This window comes from Diachasma alloeum, unplaced genomic scaffold (assembly GCF_001412515.2).
Source record: "Diachasma alloeum isolate Michigan unplaced genomic scaffold, Dall2.0 Dall_scaffold_01766, whole genome shotgun sequence".
NCBI lineage: Eukaryota > Metazoa > Arthropoda > Insecta > Hymenoptera > Braconidae > Diachasma > Diachasma alloeum.
The window spans coordinates 89,796-114,382 of record NW_021681851.1 but is presented as its reverse complement, the minus strand read 5'-3'; the positions used below and the strand labels follow the sequence as shown (position 1 = coordinate 114,382).

At 37.5% G+C, this 24,587-nt stretch overlaps 2 protein-coding genes across 2 annotated transcripts; both read left to right on the top strand.

Annotated features, from left to right (window-relative positions):
* Positions 1-461: 461 nt before the first annotated feature.
* Positions 462-18,653, top strand: LOC107046718 (excitatory amino acid transporter 3). Its single transcript, XM_015269400.1, has 8 exons — positions 462-585; positions 5,284-6,007; positions 13,445-13,836; positions 13,909-14,103; positions 14,175-14,358; positions 15,133-15,561; positions 15,664-15,798; positions 17,250-18,653. Exons 2-8 carry the CDS (start codon positions 5,988-5,990, stop codon positions 17,392-17,394), a joined length of 1,500 nt encoding a protein of 499 aa, XP_015124886.1. The 5' UTR covers positions 462-585; positions 5,284-5,987; the 3' UTR covers positions 17,395-18,653.
* A 3,421-nt stretch (positions 18,654-22,074) lies between these two features.
* Positions 22,075-24,369, top strand: LOC107046717. The gene is made up of 4 exons (XM_015269399.1): positions 22,075-22,176; positions 23,004-23,261; positions 23,316-23,489; positions 23,752-24,369. The coding sequence occupies exons 2-4, from the start codon at positions 23,060-23,062 to the stop codon at positions 24,348-24,350; spliced, it is 975 nt and encodes a 324-aa protein (XP_015124885.1). The 5' UTR covers positions 22,075-22,176; positions 23,004-23,059; the 3' UTR covers positions 24,351-24,369.
* Positions 24,370-24,587: the final 218 nt, after the last annotated feature.

The window sequence follows — 24,587 nt, the reverse complement described above, 5'->3', positions numbered from 1 at the left end:
GGGAAAAATTTCTGTAGCGCACAACAGAAATTCCGGTGGTGGCACGCGCATTTTTCCGGGTCCGTCCAAATGAAGCATTTACTTACAAAAAAACAATGATAAGAAATTTAATGTTCATTAAAATCTTGAAAAAGTTTTCTGAGGATATATTGCCATCAAACACGTCAAGAATTCCTATACTCAATTCAGGAGTAAAATTCCCATCAATCTCCCCAACTTATTGAAACCACTCTCCCTCCACCGTCAGATCCTCACTAACTTCCCTCCTCAGTCTGACTAATAAACCCAGAGACAATGTTCTCAGTGAAAGAGGTGGAACACCCTGGGCTATCTCTCACTACTATATCACCAATGACATCTCCACCTCCGTATTTGCGCGCTACTACTATGGCCACCGTTCGGTTTTGGCTCCGTTCGCGTCTCCTTTGGTCGCCCCACGCCACAAGTGTTCGTGGCGTGCTCGCGCGAAGAGGTGCCGCTCCGATATTCCATCCGTCTCGCAAACACGCACCCACCGCGAGCCTTCTCCAGCTGTCATTACTCAATTCCCAACAATTAAAATCCGAATTTAAAAAAATTGCAAAAGTAAGACAATCGTATTTTCCAAATAAAATTGATTCTTTGGAAAAAAAAAATCAAACAAAATAAACCAATGCAAAAACAGAATGATTTGTTGCTAATTGAGAGATCATTTTGGGAAATTCCGAGGTGTTAATGTGGTGACTTTAGTGTTTCTCCCGTTTATCGAACGGCCAGTAGACGATCCCTCTATCTCCCCGAGTCAAGTAGGCGTGATGGGGTGCATTTTCCTTCATCATCTCCTTTTGTGATAGTTGATATCATCGTAAGCCCCGAAATGAGGGGCTTGACAGCCGTCAGGCGCGAGTGGATGAGAATCCTCCCACTATTTCTCATCTCTCCTTACACCGATAAAGGAATATTGTTCGTTCTACTTCCTGTTTTGAGTTACTGTTAAAAACGAGATATATATATTTTTTTCACGTCCTCGGTGATAAGCCACGGATGCTGAAAAACATGGGGGGGTCAGGATGAATGTGCTTGGGGAACTAGTTGTGAGACGATAGGGTGGGCTCTATACCGATGTGCAGTGACACGCGAGAGGCCTCCACAGGAAGAGTTAAATGAAGTGGAATTGAGGAGATAAAGTCAGTTGATCATTGGTGAACCGGTGAAACTGTGAATTTTTAAATGCCGATACTTGTTATTATTATGGGGATTATTTATCTTCGGAGGAATGGATAGTTTACTGATTTCGAGGGAAATATATGAGGATATGGGGAGTTCCACGCCGAATCTGAAGCCCGAAACATTCGATGTCGGGGATTGTTTTGCTGATTTTTTTCTGCACAGTTGGGCATCAGACGAACATTTTGAATAAACATTTCGATACATCGAAATCGATCGATTATTCTCATTGTGTCGTGAATTAAAAATTTCCAATTCAAGAATATTTTGATACAATCTCGATTGAAAAACTCTCAAAGTAGAAGTGGAAGGGATTCTTTTTCCTGTGTTAAATTCATTTTTTTACTTTTTAATGGCTTAATCCAATTAATTATCGGAGAATTGCACTTTCTGATTACTCTCAAAGTCCTTTCGTTCTATTCTTGACCGGAAAATTTAAAAGAGTGACATATTTATTACTCATATTTCTTTCGAGAGTGAAGATTGAATTCTGCGGGAATTAGTTCATTCCGATACCTCGGAATCGATCGATTATTCCCATTGTGATTATTTTGAAACGGTGTTGATTGAAAAATTTTCAAATTAGAAGTAAAATGGATTCTTTTTCCTGTGTTAAATTCATTTTTTTCCTGTTTAATGGCTTAATCCAATTAATTATCGGAGAATTGCACTTTCTGATTACTCTCAAAGTCCTTTCGTTCTATTCTTGACCGGAAAATTTAAAAGAGTGACATATTTATTACTCATATTTCTTTCGAGAGTGAAGATTGAATTCTGCGGGAATTAGTTCATTCCGATACCTCGAAATCGATCGATTATTCTCAACGTGTCGTGAATTCAGAATTTGTAATTCAAGAATATTTTAAAACAGTCTTAATTGAAAAATTTTGAAATTCGGAATGGAATGGATTCTTTTCTTGTGTTAAATTCATTGTTTTTTCTTTTTAATAGCTGAATCCAATCATTTATTGGAGAATTGCACTTTCTGATTACCCAGAATTGGATTCCACTCCACGATTACACGACTTGTTTGGTAATTTTTCTCCAAGTTTTTTTTCCGTGTATTACCACACGGAGAGAAATATTTAATAAAAATTATCCTACCGTTCTATAAAACTGGATCATGAGTCATCGTTTCCTCATTTCTATCCCGAAATTTAGTAAAAATTACTATATGATGATCAAATTTTATTCTACGTTAGAGAAATTTTATCCTGACGCACAATAAATTTTACCCTACCGGTACAGTAATTTTTATTTTTATCAGGATAAAATTTCTCTAACGTAGAATAAAATTTGATCATTATATATTAGTTTTTACTAAATTTCGGGATGGAAATGAGGAAACGATGACTCATGATACACTTTTATAGAACGGTAGGCTAATTTTTATCAAAAATTTCTCTCCGTGCACTGAATATTTCATATAAGAACGGGAAAAATTTACGTGCTACTCGATAAAATTTCAAGTGCCACCACTGGAATTTCCCTGGCCGTCACTTTGCTCCCTTTTTCTCGTGCTGCCACTAAAATTCTTTTACAGAATTCTCACTATGTACTGATATACATCCCGAGCGAGCAGATGAAATTCTCCAGAAATTAGTACATTTCGATATCTCGAAATCGATCGATTATTCCCATTGAAATGAGTGAATGCTCGAGTGAAAGGCGCATTTAGTGCCACGCCGTGAAAGCACTTGACATCCACCCCCTCTGCCCTGTAAAAAGTGGAAAAAGGGGGGAGGGGGAAGGTACCCTCAGCAATTTTCCAACCGCTGTTACCCTCTGGCCACTCGATTGTCGATCGTGAATCGAGGTCACTCTCTATCGCTTTTCTCGCTTTTTACGCAGATGGAAAATGAAAAACTCCATTTACAGAGCGATCAATGGCGCCCTAGTGCCTAGAACTTCGCTACAATAAATGAGACTTTTTGAGATCAACAATGACCCACTGATAACACGTAAATCGGGAGATGTATCGAGAGTTTCAATGGAGATCGGGAGGGAAATAGTTGTGGGGTTGGGGTGACCCGTTCAGTACATGAAAGGATTGAAGAATATTGCCTATTTGCTTGTGTAGCAAATTTCTCTGATTTTTTTTCTGTTGACTGGATGTGTTCATTTTACCACACGGAAAATATTTTTACTCACACGGAAAAATTTGTGCCCAAATTCTCATAGAAAAAATCTCAAGAGAAAAATTCAAACAGAAATTCGAAAGCTATTGATTTTTTCTTATCGGATATTCAATAGAATCAGCGCAACAAACAAAGAGAATTTTTCAATAGAATTTCAATAGAAAGTCTACAGAAACCCCATAGAATTCCTACAAATAGAATTTTCTGGCGAATTCGCTAGGTTTTCTATTCAATTTTTTCACGCGTGTACTTTTTCAAGTAGTACGAATAAATTTCAGTCGAGTCGTTGAGTGTAACGAGGAAAAAAAAATCAGAAAGCCAAAAATAAAAATGATTTTTCATTGGTAATTTTTATAGATTTCTTCTAGATTTTTTACAGATTTCAATCTTTTTCTGCCCGCGAAAATATCATTTTTTCATAAGACTGTGTGTTATTTTTGCACTTCTAGATGAATTATTATCAGTAATTCTAGACTGCCGATTGAGCAGAAACTCCACCAGAATGTTTCCATTCATCTTAACTTTCGTTCAGAATTTATTTCAGATTTTCATCTTCAAAATTGAAGTTATGTTTGCACTACTTTAATGTCAACATTTTCTGTCATAACCTCCGCCAACCCAATCTGTCTCGATCAGGTCACCCCAGTCGTTCTAATAAATCTACGATGAAATCCCAGATCGAAGTAATGTCAACGAAGAGGTCAGAATACAATAAAATACGGATGTTGATTCAGTGGGACAATGAGAGTGGAGGGAAACTAGAACGGACCCCAAAAAACGCTCGAGAAGTGGAAGAAAAAACTAGGTCTATAGCTGTGTGCGTTGATGTGTTAAAAGCTCTTCCACTTTAACAGGAAGGATACAGGAACAAAGAGATACTTAAAAGTTCCCATTGTGGGTAGGAAAGCCTCGGAAATTCGAAGAAAATTATCCCTCAGAAAGAAAATACTGCAACAAATCGTTCACTTCCATTTCACCCCAAAGATTAGGAGAATTTTCTGCTGAATGTCAATGATTATTCTTCAACATTTATACGTTCATTCCAAAAATTAATTATTCGTCAATTATTAAATTTTCCACTTGTTTAAATTCAATAACTGATGCAGAACCTTAATAACTGATGCAGAACTTTAAGGATGTTTATCCAGAATTTTCACAGAATAATTGAGCTGAAAAATAAAGTATTTTATTGATTTTCAGGTCATTCGAGGAGAAAATCAATGGAATATTTAATTTTTGAAGGACAAGATTTCCTGAAATTTCAGGGGAAATTGAATACAATAAAAATTTCCGGTATTTGGCACGGAAAATTCAGAGGAAAATTTTTAACAGTGAACAATTATTAGGGATTCGCAATTGTGAAATTCAGTGAGTTCAAAATTGTTAAATTCAGTGAATTTGTCAGTAATTTTCAGTGCCATCATCACTAATTTTCAGAGCAATATCTCCGACTTTTCAGGGCTCCATTGAGAGAAAAACGAACAGATTCTCAAACAAGTCTTGTTTGGAACAACAAAATCGTTAGTTGAAAATTACAAAAAAAATAATTATTTGGTTCGAATTTGAAAGTTTTAAACATAAATAATTGCTCTGCTTTCTCATTTCTTCGATGTTCATAACAATAATAACTAAAAACATATATATTTTTCCGTATATTTTTTTCTATTTTTGTGCTCTTCAATTAGATAAATTATCAGTCTGAAAATAAATGCCACGTAAAACCAAAAAATTCTCCATTTCATTTTGTCAAAGCTACTGCGGTTATTCGCCGAGACTGGGGTCCATATATTCCCCAATCGGCTTACAAAAATGGCCACTTTCTTTTCAACCATAAAACCGTTAACTTTTCAAAAAATGGATAAACTCCCCCCGCAATTGCTGCTTGACATTCAGCGAAAATGTTCATCATTTAATAAATAATTGCATCAACATTTTAAAGGTTGGAAGGGCCAGTAGGAGAAAAAAATCACCGACAGACTGATCACGTACCCAGTGTTTATAAATAAATTGACATTAATCTGGTGGCATCAGTGGACGAAGAGGATAATTAATTTTTTTTCGTAACAATGGCGATTAGTACAGTGGATGGACGAGTAAATGTGTAAAGCAATAGTCCCCGTTATCCATGTATCTGTGACATTATGATAGGACCGGTGCTGGGAGACAGGAAGGGATCGTCGTAGGGGGAGATATTAGTAACAGTGCGTGTATATTCTACCACATCAAGCTTTAATCGTAAAGCACCCAAGGTGGCACAGATTGAGAGAGACCCCATCAGCAACACATCCTCTTTTGTCGGCTACATCAGGATTCTGTGATTTTTCGTCGTCACGAATTATCGTTTTCCATCATTCATTGAAGATCAATGTGTGGGCAATGGGTGCTGTGTGTTTACCTGACCAGTGAATTTGTGGAAACAGTGAGAGTCAGCGCACGGGGGGAAGGAAGAATTTGACATTATTTTTTTTTCAACTCATCGATACGAGAGCAGTTTACGGGACCCCTGTTGCAGAAGGGACAGCTCTTCATACTCTTCGCCGCTCGCCCACTTCCGACACACCGGAAGTAGATACATGTGAACGGTTCCAGCGGAATTGCATACGATACATTTCGATCATTGGGAGGAATTAATTTGAATCAAATATGGAAGTTGCGTCAGAATTGTAAGTACTGGAAATAGTTGGTGCATTGTTAGCGAGTAGTTTATCAGCTTTACATTGAGAAACAAGAGTTTTTCGACCCAGCGAGTGCAAAGTCACCCCGTTTGTTTTGGTCTAATAATTTTGTTCGTCCAATTCCGGGGAAAAATGAAAAAACATGTAATACGTGCACAAAATTTAATCTATATATCAACTCAGGCTTGACTGTTGTGGAACGATCAATGGAAATACAAGACATTAACAATTAACATGAAAAAAACTCGACGTCTGTGAACACACAATTAAATTTAAACATGAATTCACTGAAAGTAGAATATATTAATTATTGACATAAAAACTGCTCGCATGAGAAAATTACGAATCAACAATTGAGGAAATTCATGTAAATAATTTATGAAAATTGTGATGGTATTCTTCAGATTTCAAGAATTCCAATGCTATCATTTGTCTTACTGTGACACTTAATTTCTCATCTGTTCCGTAGTTTCGACTTAAACCAAGTGTGTTTACTTTACGATTGACGGGCTGAGAGAATATTAATGTACATTGATTGTTAGAATGTAGTAGTTTCTGTTTCTGTTTTTTATTATTGGACGTTTATTGTGGTGAACCAAGTGGTTTTTGGACGATTTGGGTCATTGGACTGAGTGATTTTGGACGAAAATCCATTGGAAGAAAAGGTATTGGACGAATGGTTTTTGGACCAAAAGTAACAAACCCATTTTTCTCTGTGCATTCGCGTAGTAAAATTTGTCACGATTTTCGAGATAATTTTTATCAAACTGTTCTCTCCGTGTATATAGCTACGCCCGAGCTGCGTTGACTTCTTTCTTCGTGTGCCAATAGAAAAATCCCTGCAGAAATCACGGCACTGTATCTTTATAATCACAGCATACCACCCATTATATACAACATTCAAGCAATTTCGTGCAATTGCCAGTAGTACTCAAGAGTCTCAAGAGCTTTGTCAGCGCCTCATCATCCTAATCCACAGTATTCATCATCAGCATCGCTTGACAGCGAGCACAATAAAGCCGCATGTATAATGACATCTCCACAAGTCGGGCGTCGATATGATGCACAACGTGATGCACGAGGAGAGATTGCACGGATGATATATGCGACGGATTGTTCATTTGAAATTGTCCCACTGCTTCGGTCGATCTAAAAATAAATAAACTCTCTGTTTCATCTTGAATGTCCTCAAGTTGCGCTGTCATTGCTAGCTGAAATATTTTCGCGCTTTATTTTCGCATTTTATTTCCGCGGTTCTCCGCTGAGGAAAATTGAGGAAAAGTAGACGGGCAGTCAGCATATTAAAAAAACGATAAATCGCTGCTTATCCTCAATGCCGAGATGTTCAGAAGGAAATAAAGCCCGAGAAGAGTAGACATGACGTTTTGCCACTTCATTATTGAATTGATTAAGCGATTAACAATTCCAGAGCATTAAGATCCATGAAGTGATAAATCATCAGAAGATAATAATAGGCGCGTCCAGGCCAACCAGGAAGGAGTCAATCAATCAAATGTGGTTACCCAGGAATAATAAGTACTGATTACTGTGACATGCGTTAAATACACAAAGGCGAGACTACGTGAATCGAAAACTTCCGTGTTCTTTTCTGAATTTGCATGCACCTTGAATGAGGGATTGAGTATCAATGGATGTATCGCAGTCGCATAAGTTGCGAGTTGATGAGACTCGTAGCACCTCGCGAGGTAGAATTCAGTAATTAAGTAAGACGCCTACTTCAAAGACGCACATTCACCGCCATACTTTGACTGCTAAACTCGGTTATGGAAGTAATTGGAGCAATTAATGACGGAATTTATCTCACACGTATTATTAAAATCTTGAGTTTATATTGATCTTTCAATGCGAATGCAGTTCATCTTCTATTGTCTGGGGGAATTCTTCATTTCAAATTGAGAATATTGTTTGTTATTTTGGAATTGAAATAAATTTTTTCGTTTTTTCGTCTGAGGACGTGACGAAATTCAAATTAATTTTCAAATTGAGTAATCATACAATTCCTTGGAAGGTCGATAATTGCAGAAAAAGTCAGAATATTTTTGTAAAATTTTTACTCACATTTTTTGAGTTTTCACAAGATTAGGAGGGCGCGAGAAGTAATGGAATATGGGTGCAAGTGAATAAATGATTGTGGCAAAACAATGAGATACTTTATTAAGGGGAGACTACTATGAGTTTGTGCAAAAAAAATTATTTATAATTTCTCGCCTACGGCTCGGAGGTCAACGCCACACGAGTAAAAAACCCCATCGCAACAGGCCGGAAAAATACTAATTTCAGGCCGAGTGCCATGGTGTCTTTTACTCGCGGGAAGTTGGCGTCCGAGCCGAAGGCGAGGACTGGACTTACCTGAGGGGTAAGGGACAAAATAGCGTTGATGAAGCCCATGCACAAGCAGAAATTTGAATGATTAATTTAAAACAAATGAAACGATAAAACTACTCAGTTTCTTTTACAATTTTCCTTTTACCATCCTTGATTATTATATTACATAGTCAGTTCGCTAGTACATCAACAAAAGAAAAAAAACTCTTGTTCCCTATTCCCTCACCCATTACCAGTGACAAGGTTTGAATTACGCAACTTCCTCGATCTTACTCGCTTATACCCGGCATCAATGCCATAATAAACGTCTCAGCGACTCCCCTTCAAGACTGATGGGCATGAAGACATTGAGAATTCCATCCGAAATCGTGTCATTGAAAAGGGAGTCATCAATTCTCCATTCAAGGCTGTGACCTGTGACAATTATTCCATTTACTACGTCGTGGGATGTTATCATGATAATACCACATGGAACATATGGATCGAACATGAGAACTTCTATGCTTCTCAATGAAAGCGCCCGATAAAATTTTTTATTTTATCGTAGCCTTGAAGATCCCACGTGGAGGTGGGCCATGTGGGTGGGCGTATCTAAGGTCATGACGCGTGTCCGAGTGTCTTTGTCGTACTGCCTTTCACGACAGAATAACCTCGTTTGCCATTCCCCTAGGAACCCCATGGACTGAATGAATAATAATAATTTCCATTCAAATGGGAAATGAAGGCAAGTCGTGAAAACGTTTTAACACAATGTCGCGATTTCAAAATGCGGAACGAGATGCTGTTTAATGGCTTATTTATGTATTACCCGAGTGGAAATTCTGTTCAGGTCTTGATCAGAAACTGATCAAGTCCGATCCGAAATTCTGATCAGGCGTGTTACGCCTCTGCCTTAGGTTTTTCCACTAGGGTTTCTCCGCCTTCCATCATTAGGCATTAATTAAATTTAATTTTTTGAGAGAAAAAATTAGTAACTTCCTAGCCGGGAATCGAACCCGGGACCTCCCAATGTCGCGTCGGGTGCTCTTACTTTTTTTTTTTTCTTGGTTTTTATTCATTAACAAACATTATTTACATATTTACATAACTTAAAAACTAGAATTGAAAAACTTATATGTAAAAAATTTTCATACGATTTCGTAAACTTATGGTCCATTAGTGACTCTCAGGTTTAATTTTGTATTTGTAAATTTGATTTCATAATAACATAATATTTTTTGGAATGCAATTAACAATGCTAATGATAAATGAATGTGTACACATTCTAATGTGCCTAAAAAAAGGAAAGATTTTTAGATTTTGCTGTAATTGAAAAAAAAAGGCACGACAGGGTATCCGCAGTAGAAGGGATGATTAATGTAATTTTTTTTTCAAAAATTACCTATTGTGAAACTTTTAATAGAAGAAACACTTACAAATATGTAAATTGTTGGTATAAAGCAACTGTATTTGGGTGCTCTTACCATCTGAGCTACCAGGACACTTACGAATTTCACTCTCAAATTGACTCATACCCGAGTGGAAATTCTGTTCAGGTCTTGATCAGAAACTGATCAAGTCCGATCCGAAATTCTGATCAGGCGTGTTACGCCTCTGCTTTAGGTTTTTCCACTAGGGTATGTATTATGAGAAATTCTCGTCAATTCAAGTCGCGCATGCAGCACGAGGCTGAGGGATGTATGAGTAAATGAACGAGCGTGTGATTCCAACCAAAAATTTTCAACTGTATGTGAGAATCGCCCAATAAGTTAACATTGATTCGGATGCAGTAGATCCCAGGGCATTCCTAAATGTGCCACACAGTCGATCCAAAGCGCCCATTTAGCTAAGCACCTACACATGTAATTCAGTACTCATCACTCCGTCACATCCTGTTTGTAAACGCGTGTTAGTGGGCTCACAAACGCTGCATGAGTACACCATAGAGATCATCTCATATCGCCCACGGGTTTTCATCAATTATTCCAATGATTGGATTCCATGCGGAAAGGACCACAACATTTTTTCCAAAACACTGGACGCACGAAAATCGAAGCTCCGAGAGATCATTCAGCAATAATTGTTCATGCGAACTATATTTAATTGGCGGTTGGATGAATTTCCGCGAATAGATTGCACATAAATCAATAGTTCAACTGAGGAATAATTACGGATTGAAGTGTATCGGTGATGCCCATGCATTTCGAATTGATTAATATCTAATGCGATTCATCGGAATTGAAGAGGTCAAATGTCAGAGGTTGAATTTAACAGTATTTAATAGTTTCATATTTAAAGTCGCTCTACCCTTACGGTAAATTCAAAGATTATTGAAAGTGCAAAAAAATTGCAGAAAACTCTATCAGATTCGGAATTCTAATTTTTTTCTCAATTATCGTTTTGGTTTTTCAGAGAAGAAATGTTTAAAAATCAGGATTTAACCCAGTGTCTTATGCGAGAATCAACAGTTCCATTGTAATCGAAGATTAAAATCTGAATTTTTTTTCATTAGATGTGAAAAAAATTCTCCACTTAGTATAATATATTCAATTCATAAACAATTTGAGATTTTAAAAATATACCTATTTCACAATCTGTGTAGGTTTTTATTTCCAATCTCTCGTGTCATTGAATATTTATCAGTTTTCAAGGTAATTCAAATGTCATCGACAGTTTCACCATCTTTTCCATCAAGAATTCTTCCACTTAATTTGCATGAGACAAATTTGGAAACATGCGTACATAATGAGCATTCAAGCTACATTTCATAATGTGTAATTGTGAGGAGGTTGGGTTTTGGCGATCATTAGACAATGGCGCCCGAAAACCATTGGACATTTGGCTTGATATTTGATGAATCTAATACCGAACTATTGCACGAGGCCAATTTGTTGATGACCAAAAAGTGATCTTCATCACTTGTGCGTAAAGTGCGATTTTTCGTTATCTCGGCGCACGCTTCGCATGTTCGGCGCAAATGAATCCTTTTTTGACTATTTTTAACAAACAATTTTTTTGGCACGAGTAAGATTTATGTGACAACTCTACTGTTTTCCCGTCAATGTATCAAATCGCCTCTGGGGGCGAGAACACTCCAAGAACATGAAAATCCCTTCAAAATGAGACGTCACATAGCATTATCTTCTGATTGACGGGGTTTATACAAGAAACCTGTTTTTTTCAATCATTAATTACTAAACAAAACGCATTTTTAAAATATCTGAAATTTCCACCAAAAATTGTCAATAAAATGAAAGGAATTTTTGCGCCAATGGGAGTTCGTCTTTCGCCGTAGTTCGGCGGTCATCACTTTTTTCATTGGGACAAGAATAGAAAATGACTGAAAATCGCTAATATTCATGCAATTCAGTAGCGAAGCGGTAAACCGGGTTAAGTCAATTTTGACTTTTGGTGATTTTTTGATGAATACCTCAGGAACTAAGAGAGATAACAAAATTTTTCTCATGACCTTTTTTATAACCCTCAATTGGCTCTACAAAAAAGGTCGTGACAAAAAATCATCTATCTCTTTTAGATTCCGAGATATTCGTCAAAAACTGGCTAATAGTCAAAATCGACTTAACTCGGTTCACCGTTTCGCTACTGAATTATTCCCCAAATGAGTGAATATGCAATTGAATAATTAAAAATGAGTCAATCCAATTAAATTCTCGTTTACCAACAGATGTAAGCCCTTTCAAAACTGTATTTCCATTGTATAATTAGAGAAATAATAATTGTCTACTCAAAAATCATACTGTAGATGAATAATAGAAGATATAATGAGTCTCACCTCCACCATTTGCTAATATTTAATTGAATATTCACTATTTACTCTCATACGGGTCTGAAAATTGGGATTTCGTTAAATATCCCCGGAATGATCTCCGGAAAATACTAAAGCAATCCCTCCAAAAACACTTATCACTCGTACACGTTCGTGGCAGGTTAATGACACAAAGCCCTGATATAACGAATGAACTATCAAGTGCAATCAAATGACGCAATCGATCCGGAATAGCTCGAAATGGAGAGGAAATTCCAGCGCAACAGTTCAATTTGGCTTTGACGCTAATTGGATAAAGCCTAGCCCAAAATACCTGTAGAATATATCTGTGAAGGGTCAATACCTACTGCAGAGAATTGGTAATACTAGATCAGTTAACGCAGTAGCGAAGTGATAAATGGTTCAAGTCATTTTAACTACTGGTCAGTTTTCAACGCAGATCTCCAAATCGAAGGCAGATAGAATAATTTTTCTTATAACCTTTTTGCTTCCGAATGGAAGCATTGTAATCATTCTGTTTTCACATTCTCTAATTTTGATTGGAAATGATGTAGAATGTCGGTGTCAATGTCCATCGCCACCTTTCCGGTGGTCAATTTTTGGAAAATTGAGTAATTAATTGGCTAAACTTATTCCAAAAAATCTGAAATTTTGCCAGATTATAGACCCTGACAAGGACTAACTCTGCAAAAGTTCACCCGATTGATCAAATCGTTTTTTAGAAAAAGCTACTCGTTTTTAAATCGTTTTTCGCTAATGTCTTCGAAGCTAGTCAACCGATTTCAATTTTTTTTTCAAAATATTCGTTTCGATGCCTTCTATCCGAATCAACCAAAACATATATACTCGCTCATACAAAGCGAATTGTGAGTTCCGCAATTTTTAATGAAAATTTTAATTTTAATTGGTGTCAAAGGAGAGTGCTTTTAAAAGTCTATTCATGGAAAAATTCATGAAATTCGATTGATGCTGTGCACAAAAAAAATTGATCTTGAAACTTATGACCTCGAATTGAGGCTTTTGAAAATTTCATTTTAAGACCTTTGTGATCCTGAATTTTTATTATGTGTTTTCGTTTGAAATCTTAAAATTTTATTATGTGCAAGAAAATATTGAGCAGAAAATAAAAAAGACCACATACATACATGCACACGTACATACTGAAGAGATGAGTTTTGCGATATTGAATGCTTTTTTCTCCAAGAGTAGGATTTTTCCTAGGACAATGTCAATTTTCTCCTGGGACAATTTTATGTAAATTATGCACAAGTCCAGTGAACAGGACATAAAACGATAATTTCGTATTTTCACAGATCACCACTTTCGGGAAGTGACTCAGCGAAGCCCGTTGAGAGGAGCTCGTACTACCCCCAAGAGCCCAGCAAAAGGCCACAAACTAGACGACAGCGAATCACATCATGCCTGTCCCACAATGCCCTGACGATGCTGACCATCTTTGGTGTCATCGGAGGAATTGTCCTTGGAATCTGTCTGAAAGGGGTTGGTAAATGGTCTCCCCGGGAAATCATGTATGTCAACTACGCGGGTGAACTATTCCTCAGGATGCTCAAGAGTTTGATTCTACCCCTCATTATCTCGAGTCTCGTCTCAGCGATTGGATCACTCGATCTGTCGTTGAGTGGGAAGATCGGGGCCCGTGCCATTACGTATTACATGGTTACAACTGTCAGTGCAGTCATTCTGGGTTTGTTCTATTTTTAAAATTACTTCACTTTGTAGTAGATGTTGGAAGATATTCACAGATTTCCTCCCACAGGCATCATTCTGGTCATGTCGATTCAACCTGGCACGCTATCCAAAGGAGAGGACATGAAGAGCAGTGAAATGGCCAAGAGTGTCAACACTGCTGACACCCTGATGGATTTAGTCAGAAATATGTTCCCTCCGAATTTGGTGCAGGCCTGTATCTCACAGTATAGAACTGTACTTACGAAAAGCGCCAATGATACGGGTGAGTACACATTGATGAGAATGCACAATCACTCAGCTCCAACTGCGGGTTCACTTCTTATTCATGTTCAGAGGACAATAACACGTGGGCCATCAGCGGCGAGGACACATCAGGTATGAATATCCTGGGCCTCGTTGTGTTTGCGACGGTCCTTGGAATTACTCTCGGGAAAATGGGACCCGATGGCAAACCTCTGCTCAATTTCTTCGAGGCATTGTCCTCCGCCATGATGATCATCACCAACTGGGTCATCTGGTGAGTCCCCAGAATTTTTTAATTCCCTGAAATTAGTCCGAAAATCCTGCGTTTCAAACATCATTGTCTTGAGATTATTTCGATATTTTTGTTCAGTTGATCTTCATAGACTGATTGAAAGAGATTTCTCAACTATTTCTTAACTATAATTTTCCAGTCATTAGAAATAATTGAATTTGAGTCGTATTGAGCACACACTACGCTTGGTAACAGAAGGGCTCCGTCTGCGAGGGGTTAAAAACAACCAGTTAGACCCTCCAATTCAATGAATGCAATCAATTTTGACTACCAGACTAGATGATGAGGGCATATATACATTTTGAAACAATCCCACAATCATTTGTATCTTGATAATGGATTAATATCTCGCCTAGAATTTGCTTTCGCAATAATCTACAATTTGTTGTTAAATTTCAGTAGCGAAGTGGTCAAACGGTTTAAGTCGACTTAGCTCTTAGCTGAGTTTTCGAGGAATATCTCAAAACCTAAGGAAGGTAGCGAAATTTTCACCGATATCTTTTTTGAAGCTCTCAATGTCCTCTACCGAAAAGGTTATAACAAAAATTTTGTTATCTCCCTTAGATTCCGAGATATTGATTGAAAACTGGTCAATAGTCAAAATTGATTCATCTCCTTTTACCACTTCGCTACTGATTTCTCTCCGTGAATCTGATTCAATGTCGTCCTGAAAATTACCACTGAAAGGCTCATGAAATGACTATTTTCTCTAACAATGTATATCTCCCATGAAAAAAGCTCTTAATTCCATTTCAGGCTGTCCCCCCTCGGTGTCCTCTTCTTGGTGACCTCAAAAGTCCTAGAGATGCAGACATTCGACGAAGTATTGAGTCAACTGGGAATGTATTTCCTCACCGTTATAATAGGTCTCTTTATCCACGGCTTCTTCGTACTGCCACTCATATTCTACATCTTCACGAGGAAAAATCCCTTCAGATACGTTTACAATATGGCCCAAGCAATTGCCACTGCATTCGGCACATCATCGAGCTCGGCAACACTCCCAATTGCCATTGGATGCCTCGAGGAGAGAAATGGAATCGATCCCAGAGTCGCACGTTTTGTCATGCCAATTGGTGCCACTATCAACATGGATGGTACAGCTCTTTACGAGGCTGTTGCAGCGATTTTCATCGCTCAGGTTCGCAAAGTACCTCTGTCATTTGGACAACTGGCGGCTGTGAGGTAACGAGGCTATTGTAATTACTCATCGTTGCAATGATTATCGTTTCATTTCTCAGCGTCTCAATTCGATTGGAATTTCAATGAATTTTAAATGAATTCCAGCATTACTGCGACTGCAGCTAGTATTGGCGCTGCTGGCATCCCTCAGGCTGGACTGGTGACGATGGTTATGGTCCTGGATACTGTCGGTCTTCCTGCTAATGATGTCACTCTTATTATTGCCATCGATTGGTTATTGTGAGTATCTCCTATCACTCTATGAAATTACGCAGACAATAGGGGTTTCATCCGGATGCAAAAAATTTTTAGTTTCCAAAACCAAGTGATTATGATCCTCGCCTTTGGCTCGGATTATAGAGCCACTTTTGGCAGATAATATTTTTATCGCCTAATGACATAATCTACTATTTCATTACACTGTCCGTAAAACGCCGTTTTACGAACACTTCCTGTCCGTCAAACGCCGTTTACGGACAGTGTGAAGAAATGTTATATTATGTCGTCAGGCGATAAAAGTCATATCTAACGAGTGTGACTTTATAATCCGACGTGACTTTTATCGACGTGCGCCATACAATATTTCTTGTCATTGGGCCCGATAACCGCGATCTAACCGAGTAAGGTGAGACTTCCGAGAACTGAGAACGATAAAATGAAAATGCTATTTTTTTTCAATTCATTACTTTATTCACCTGAAGAAAGTTATTTAACAACTTCAATTATTATATCAATATTTTTATAGATCTTCAGGAAATTTTCTTTGTAATCAAGTTTTCTTTTATAATATAAGTTTTTTAGTGTAACGAATTTTTCCCTTCACTGATCACTAAATAAGGGAACTTTAATCATTGCAAACCACTCGTTTTAGTTTTAACACTAACACTATCTCTCCTTTTACCCTTTTTATTCGCAATCGTACCGTCGTTTTCGTTATTTCAATTCATCATTTAATTTATCTCGATTTCAATTAACGTTATCTCAACAAAACTAAATACTTTTCTTATGACAGTCAGGCGTGCACTGAATTTTTTAATCCAAAATTCATATTTAGAATATTTTATTTTTCGGCTTCCTTGGAGTAAAGAGACAATGGCTCTTCGAAGAAAATACTAGATTGTTTACTGCGGGGATTCCGTGGTAGCAGAGTGCGGCGAAGCGCTCTAGCGACGAGAAGACGATATGAGGGGAAATGCGACTATAATGAGAGTCTGCTGTACCGTATACTGTCCACTGTATCGTAAAAGTGATTTGTAATAGTTTCCCTGTACATGTTGTGAAACATTTTAACGGAAAAAAGTTGTTCTTATTGGTGGAAAAAAACGTTTTTTTGTGGAAAAAAAAGTTGTCTATCCCAAAAATTAAACTAACGGACAATAAATAATGAGTTTTCCCACACTAATGATCGTTTTTCCATACATGGAGGGAAACGTAGGGAGATCCTCACTTCAGTAGCCCGGAGTATTCCAAACTCACCGGAATCTTTATTTAAAAAAAACACATCTTCTCCCCCATTTTTCACGATTAAGAAGCGAAAATTGGCGATCACAAAAAAAATATCTCAAGTTTATACGCCAGGGATTTTTTTCACCACGATTCAATTTGTCAGGGCCATTTTCTCACCAGGAATTATCTGTTCGGGATCTATTTTCCGGATTAAATGATCTGTAATCCCCTTTTTATTCCCTCAGGGATCGCTTCAGAACATCAGTGAACGTTGTCGGCGACTCTCTGGGCGCTGGTATCGTCAATTACCTGAGTAAAAATGAACTAGCAGCAATGCCCTACCACGTTCAATCGCAAAACGGTGCCGATCGTCATACAACGTCGATATGAACAGATCGACCCGCACACCAACGACAATAATTGTCTCTCCAGGCAACTGGCGGGCGTTAACGAGATTAAGAAGATAAACCAAACGAGAGAATATTAAAAAAAAAACAAAAAAATAAAACAAAACAAATGTATGTAATAGAGGTATTAATCCTCTACGGGTACACTGGGGTTACTCACCACCCCATCCTATTTTCTCTCGAGTGTTATTCCTAGGCCAGTACACCCCGTGGTATTTATCCAACACAGTAATTTTGTTGAGAGGTACAAGTGACCCAGCAGAATCCACAATTTGTGTTAAGTGTAGGTTGGCAAAGTTTTTCGTGTCAATTGTTCGTGTTTTCACGCTCACGCTGCTTCATCATTTACAAATCAACTTCGTTCATTCCTCAATCTCGAGTATGGAGTCTAGACGAAAATACCATTCGATTTTTTCTACTGAGTTCAATAGAAAAAAATTCAAAGTTTTTCAGACGTAAAATTTTTCCAGATTTTTGACAATTGTTCAAGTGTTTGAATAGTATATTATATTACTAGTGCGTAAAGATCCATTTTTTCGCACGCAAGCGCAACACATCCTATTTTTTGTGATACCTGCCGCGTTCACTGTTCGGAACTGTAGTGGAGGTAAAGTGGTTGTTCTTGTGAACGAGTGCGTAAAGTGAACTTTACGCACGCCGTGCGAAAAACAACCGGTTTACGTACGCTAAACCGTTTCGAAAAGGGCATTTTTCAGGCAGGTATCACAAAATAGTAGCGGAATCCGGGGCAACATGAAATGGTGGGGCAAAATAGAATGCGGGGCAAAATGAAATAATGTGGAAAACGCATCACTCACACGATTTGGGGGATTTTTTGCTCTATTTCACTTCGAGAGTAACAGAGTGAGCTTAGGTTACGCGGTTTTTTATTTCCATTTGGATGGAATTTTCTCCTTGGGATTTCTATCTGCGGAAGTACTGTTGATGATCATTTTTTCGATACTGAATATGTCCTCTCCATAAATTTTTTACACGAAAAACCTCCCTCACATGTGTTCTACTGTTATCCAGAATATAACAAACAACTCACAGCGGATATTTACATGAGCAGAGCGCATATGCGCTAGTGCAAAAGTGTTATAGTTTACATTTGTTAATTGATTCGTACGTTAATTTGTTCGTAGTATTTTCTGTTTAATGAACAATAAACGAAATGAGTTGAGAATATTTTTTTTTTTTATGCTTATTTTATATCGCTTCGAGTCTGATGAGACTATATGGCGATTGATCAAGACTTTAAAAATGGTTAGATCTCACCATTCTACCCGGCCAGGAATCGAACCTGGAACCTATCCGTTGTGAGGCAACGGCCTTAACCACTACGCCAGGTCACCGGAGTTGAGAATATTGAAAATTGTTTTTTGAATGAGTGGAAAAATTCGTGAGTCGAAAAATTCACAACTATTTCAATTTGCCCCTCCTCCCCCATTTAATTTTGCCCCACTCACCCCTACATTTCGATACGAGTGCGGAAAAATGATTTTTGGCCCATGGGAGGTGTGTAGTGCTCGCCTAAGGCGAGTGCTTTACGCACAAGTGATGAAATATACTATTTTTCATCAAAGTGTAGGAAAAATTTCACTTTATGCACAAGTGATGAAATAAATTTTTTGACACCGGTGCTACGTTCACCTCGTGCCGAAAATTGCCTTTTCATTTACGAGTAAACAAACAGAGCACAGTTCGGCCACTTGTTGAACATAACGTCACTGTCAAAAAATATTCTTCGACACATGTGAGACGGGAACTTTCAACTCGTGTGATTGGCAGCCCTCGGTTTCGCCTCAGGCCGCCGATTTCACACTACTGAAAATTCCGTCTCACTCGTATCGAAATATACTATTTCGTTGAATTGAGCCGCACGAATTTCAATCCAAAGTTATACATCTCGTCAGGAGAGGATATCATAAAATGTACCACTTCGCTGTTGGGTTTGTAATGCAAGGTGAAGGTAGCAATGGCATCCCCCCAGTGTAACTGTAGAAGAAGCGCCCAAGAGGTTAAACTTCATCCCCGTGACGCTCGAACAAATCACCGCCTAAGTGTTCTAGCAGCCTCTGTGTTTCATTGTCAATCGTTTATATTATTTTGCCAAACCGAAGAAAGTAAATTAATTATTGTTTATGCAATATGTTGCCTTCGTTAATCTCATGTAGTTTATTTGAGCAATGGGCCAATACCGGTTAATTAAAAACTCAAATTTGTGCCAAATATATTAATAAATAATGTTCATAACACGATGAAAGTATATCGTTATACAATTTGATCTTATTGCATCAAGGACATTAATATCGTTCGTTGTACATACAAACATTGAACACATAACAACGAAAAAAAAAATAACATGCACAAAGTTTAAGTGAAGAACAATGACACGTCAACAATAATTAGTGGCCCATTTTTTATTACTTTTAATAATTTTTCGATTATCAATTATACCAGTAGATGATAATTATGATGCAATTGATATACGTGTATACATATATAATTAATGAGTCATAGGTACTAATAAAAATAATATATGGATTATAGTAAACGATTATATCAATTTTATGGAATAAACGCTGGCGACCATATCGATTGAATCGACTTGAAGAAAAACAAATAATATTTATTATATATATACAAAAATATTATGTATACATAGATATATGTATATGGAAATTCAGTGATTGTTCAGATGAAAATTTAATGAAAATGAATTATGGAAAGATCATATTTCAATTACTTTGAGATTGATGTCAATACGGCTGCGAGGCTATACACAATTAAACGTTCAATTTATTGTTGTCGAGAACTCACTAAGTGGGTACATAAATACTCAGTATAAATTTTAATTAATTATGGGCACGTTAAGAGTTAAACAGCGAGCTCGATGTTCGTTGATTAAAAATTAAAATGGGAAATATGGAAAAATGTAATTGTGTATGAACATTGTATTCGAGGCTTGAAAAAATATGGAAAGTAAAATAAAAATGTTGTTTAAAGTGTTTCTTTCCTTTTTTTTGACTGGTGGGTATTCAGTGGAGAAAGAGGATTGATCCAGGAAAATTTTGAATTCGACATTTGGAGTGTTAATATTTTTGAGTTGAGAGTTATTCATTAGTGATTAAAAAACTTGGCACTTGCTGCGTAAAGAATTTAGAGGATTTAGATCGATCCGTTTCTCAATGTAAGAGTTATTGTTTTCGATTGGAGCTCGTCTTGGTTTATATGATATTTTTGAGTGATGTTGGATTCGGTTTAGGGAACAAAATAGTAATTCAGATTTTAGTGAAAATTCAATGAATATTGCAAATTTTTTGGCATCAGGAAGACGGGAATTCTCTTTTACTTTCGAATGGAAGCATTGTATTCGTCAAATCCAAAATTTCCAATTTTTTATGTCAGGATAACTACTTTTGACCTCAGGAGCTCGAATATGGTATTTTTAGACCAGGTCCGGATGTATGCATGTGCGTATGTGATCGATTTTTTTTCGACGGTAACTGGAAGAATAATTGAATTTAAAAAAAATCCAATTGTGAAAGAAATTATTTTTCGACCGGAATTTTCATATTCTGTATTATCCACGGGATATCTATTCGGTCAACCTTAATTTTAATAATTATTTAATTGTTTCCCTCATATAGAGGACCGGAAAGTAAATAGCATCTCGCTTTCCATATAATTTATACCTTGAAAACACCTGAGGTTGACCAACTAAATAGCTCGGAAATAATATTGAATCCAATTGTGATTTAAAATATTCCTCCCAGTGCCATTTTGACCGAGTGAGGGCGTAAGATTGATTAAATCTTGAAGATAACAAATTTTAACATTGGGGTAATGTTGACTTCCAACATTGAGACATGAATCCATGAATCATTGAATTCAATTTAAAATACATCGTCATAGAAATTCTATTCGGTGGCAAATTGCTAAATGAAAATGCTAAATCTAAATGAAATTTTTTAGAAATTTCCGAAATGAAACTGTTTGACTGCCTCAAATACTGCGCTCTGATTGGCTGAAATCCGAGTGAGAAAAATAATCATCAAAATTTACGCTATGTTTACACAACTTCAACATGAACTTAAGGAACTTCCGCAGTAAGTATACTTGGTGAAAATTTCGAAATGGTATAAAGACGCAATATTTGGATCATATGTTGTTGAGCACATTCAAAAACTATTCCCAAAAATTTCAAGTACCTTGTCCACCCCATTTTCGAGATATACTTCGTTAAAAATGGAAAAAACCCAAAAATTGAATATTTGGCGATGCATATCTCAAAAATGGGGTGGACCAGGGACTTGAAATTTTGGGAATATCTTTTTAATGTGGTCAACAACATATGATCCAAATATTACGTCTTCATACCATTTCGAAATTTTCACCAAGTATACTTACTGCGGAAGTACCTTAAATCAGAAATGATCAAATTAATGCCTCAAGATAGTTATATCCTTGAATAGAGAATTCGATGTTCTTCCGTGTATCTATAGAGTACAAAAGTGGGTTGATGACCAAGTGGTGAGATCGATATAAATAAAGTATTCGATTATTGACGATGCAATATTGTTCGCAGATGCGCAATTCACATTGGACCCTGTCTACTCTGATCGTTTCGTCAATGACCTACGATCGAAATAGGGTATCCTCGTGTTTTGTTACGTACTGCGGACACAATCGTATCGACATTTGTCATTCTACGGTGAATCGTGGGTGAGGGATATTGTCGAGAGAGTGAGAATTTTGACAGGTAATTAGTTCGCAGAGAAAATAGTATTTCCTTCATTTTCTAAACTCTACTTCAGAATACAGTGTGGGGAGGGGGAAAGGCGGAGCAAAATGGAGCGTTCTGTGATCTTTTCTAATTACCATTATTTGTTTATAAATGAAAATATTGTAATTTAGAGATCACGAAGGGTTTCACTTTGAGGGGAAGGGATTGTCCCGTCTTGCCTCTCTAGTATCGATTTATAATCATCGAAAGTTCTTCGACTGAAGACTATTTAAGGATATTCGAGTGCTTTAACGATTATTTTCTCCTTAAAATCCTTCTTAACACCCGTAATTGAACACCAGACTTACTATTTAAGCCCAATTTTAGATTAGTTTACCAGACATTTCGCAATGATTTTTCGATTTGAATATTCTGAACCTTCAATGGGATTTTCATTCTTAAGAGGGGACCTCCCTGAAACTTGAAAGTCTGTGGTGGCTCAATAAATCTATCGAATGGCTCGGAATCTTGTAGGATGCAACCTAGACGAAAAAAAATATACCTGAATTGAGTACAAAATATACTTGAATCAAGTATATATTATTTTAATAAATATACTAAATATATTTTAGTATATATTTACTATATTTAATGTATATGTATCTGTTATAATTTTATGTCAATGGAATCAGCCAAAAACTAATAGAAAATTTAATAGAACTTCAATAGAATTTTCTAACGAATTCGATAGGTTTTTCTATTAAATTTTTTCGTGGGTGTACAATTGCAGTTGTCCATGAGACATTAATTACCTGAAGTGTCCTAACGAATATTATATCATCGAAAAACTTCGTTAATTGAAGATAATGATAATAACGAGAAGCTGAAGCGATCACGTCGCCTCGATGAGAGCGGAGGAATGAAAATACACGCTAAAGATATCCTAACTGCAACAAGAGCGACAGTACCAAGGACGGTAGTGAGAACTAAAAGTTACAGAAATATAGTGGGTCAGTGGTTTCTGGGGCCCTGCGGTGCCAACGAGTACCACAACGAGAGCATTGTCGAGGAAGACGAGACAATCGATATGGTTGAAGCTGGACCGTCGCACGAACTCGACGGTAAGTCCTCAAAACTTTCCTTTTATCACCCGTTGAGTCTCTAATTGACTTTAGAATCTCCAGCAAGACTCGGTCGTTCAGAAAACCACGAAATAAATGGTGGAAATTGGCGTGCAGAGGAGGACGACGATTTCAGCGATAAAGAGGATGATGAGGAAGTTGAAGAGGCTGATTTGAGACCCGCTGCTCCAATTCCAGATAATCCTATTGTCTACAATTCAATTTTAGGTAAAAAAATCCACGCAGGGTGACCCAATTTCAGCTTCAGTTTTATTTATCCATCAGATTTTTCTATAAATTGACATTTTTTTTATTGAAATTTTTACATTGAAAATTTAGATCAATGGGAATAGGGGCGTATGGGGCGAAACGGGCTTCAGGGGATAAATTTATAAAAATAGGGGATGGATACCTAAATAACTTCCTCCCTTCGGCTCGAGAAGTTGATAAATCTCTAGAGACTAAACCTTTTTCTCTCTGTATTCTCCAGACCCGCCAGAAATCAAGGTAACAGTCGACGAGAGCCTTCACCAAATGGCGCAAGAATACCGCGAAAACTTCGATGGTTTCGCCCAAATAAATCGTTTCGAATCAATCGAGGAGATGCACGACTTCATAAAAAATACTCTAAACTCTTCACCACCCCCTTCAGCCACTCCTTCCAACAAGCAAGAGCGTTACCTCGACCTTTTGCTCAACGAAAGACCTGAAGATCGCTTTCGTCGTCTATACGAGACAGCTCGGGTGACAGTTCGCCGAGTTTTGGCTCAAAACGAGGATATCCTGAGCGATCTCTTTGTCTCCGCGAGTCTGGAGAACTTCCCGAGTCCTCTAGCCCCCATCGACGAGCACGAGGCGCCCATCGACGAAAATGTGGATGAAGACACTTCATTCGAGAACCCGAGGGACTTGGAAGTCGAGGAGAATATGAAGAGGTGGTACATGATCGAGATGATTGGCTTGTGGCTGAGGATGATAACAGATGTCAAGAGTTATCGTGAAGCTATCAAGAAGAAAGTATTGATGAAGAGCTGGGGAATTGAGAATGATCGATACGAAGGCATTGCTGTGCCCTTGAGGTACAAATAAATCAGGCAGTGATCCAAGAGGATGCCGTGTCGTTTCAATCGTAATCTTCACACGGACCCGATTCAATTCAACTAGAAAATAATTGGGGTTTTGCATATACAGTGGACTTCCCCTAGCTCATAGCGTTCGGGGGTCTGATTCCAAGAACTCGAGCTAGGGAATTACCACCTCCACATGCGCAGGGACGTCCTTACGCGAGAGAGACAACGTCATTATCTGAGAGAGAACGCTGTAACA

What these genes read in the sequence shown, in the direction of transcription:
- LOC107046717 (XM_015269399.1), top strand. Translation starts at nt 23,060, where the DNA reads ATGAAAATACACGCTAAAGATATCCTAACTGCAACAAGAGCGACAGTA. An exon ending in ACCGTCGCACGAACTCGACG is followed by an intron (nt 23,262 to 23,315) that starts GTAAGTCCTCAA and finishes AATTGACTTTAG; the next exon opens with AATCTCCAGCAAGACTCGGT. An exon ending in TGTCTACAATTCAATTTTAG is followed by an intron (nt 23,490 to 23,751) that starts GTAAAAAAATCC and finishes TGTATTCTCCAG; the next exon opens with ACCCGCCAGAAATCAAGGTA.
- LOC107046718 (XM_015269400.1), top strand. Translation starts at nt 5,988, where the DNA reads ATGGAAGTTGCGTCAGAATT. An exon ending in ATGGAAGTTGCGTCAGAATT is followed by an intron (nt 6,008 to 13,444) that starts GTAAGTACTGGA and finishes GTATTTTCACAG; the next exon opens with ATCACCACTTTCGGGAAGTG. An exon ending in ATTGCCATCGATTGGTTATT is followed by an intron (nt 15,799 to 17,249) that starts GTGAGTATCTCC and finishes TTATTCCCTCAG; the next exon opens with GGATCGCTTCAGAACATCAG.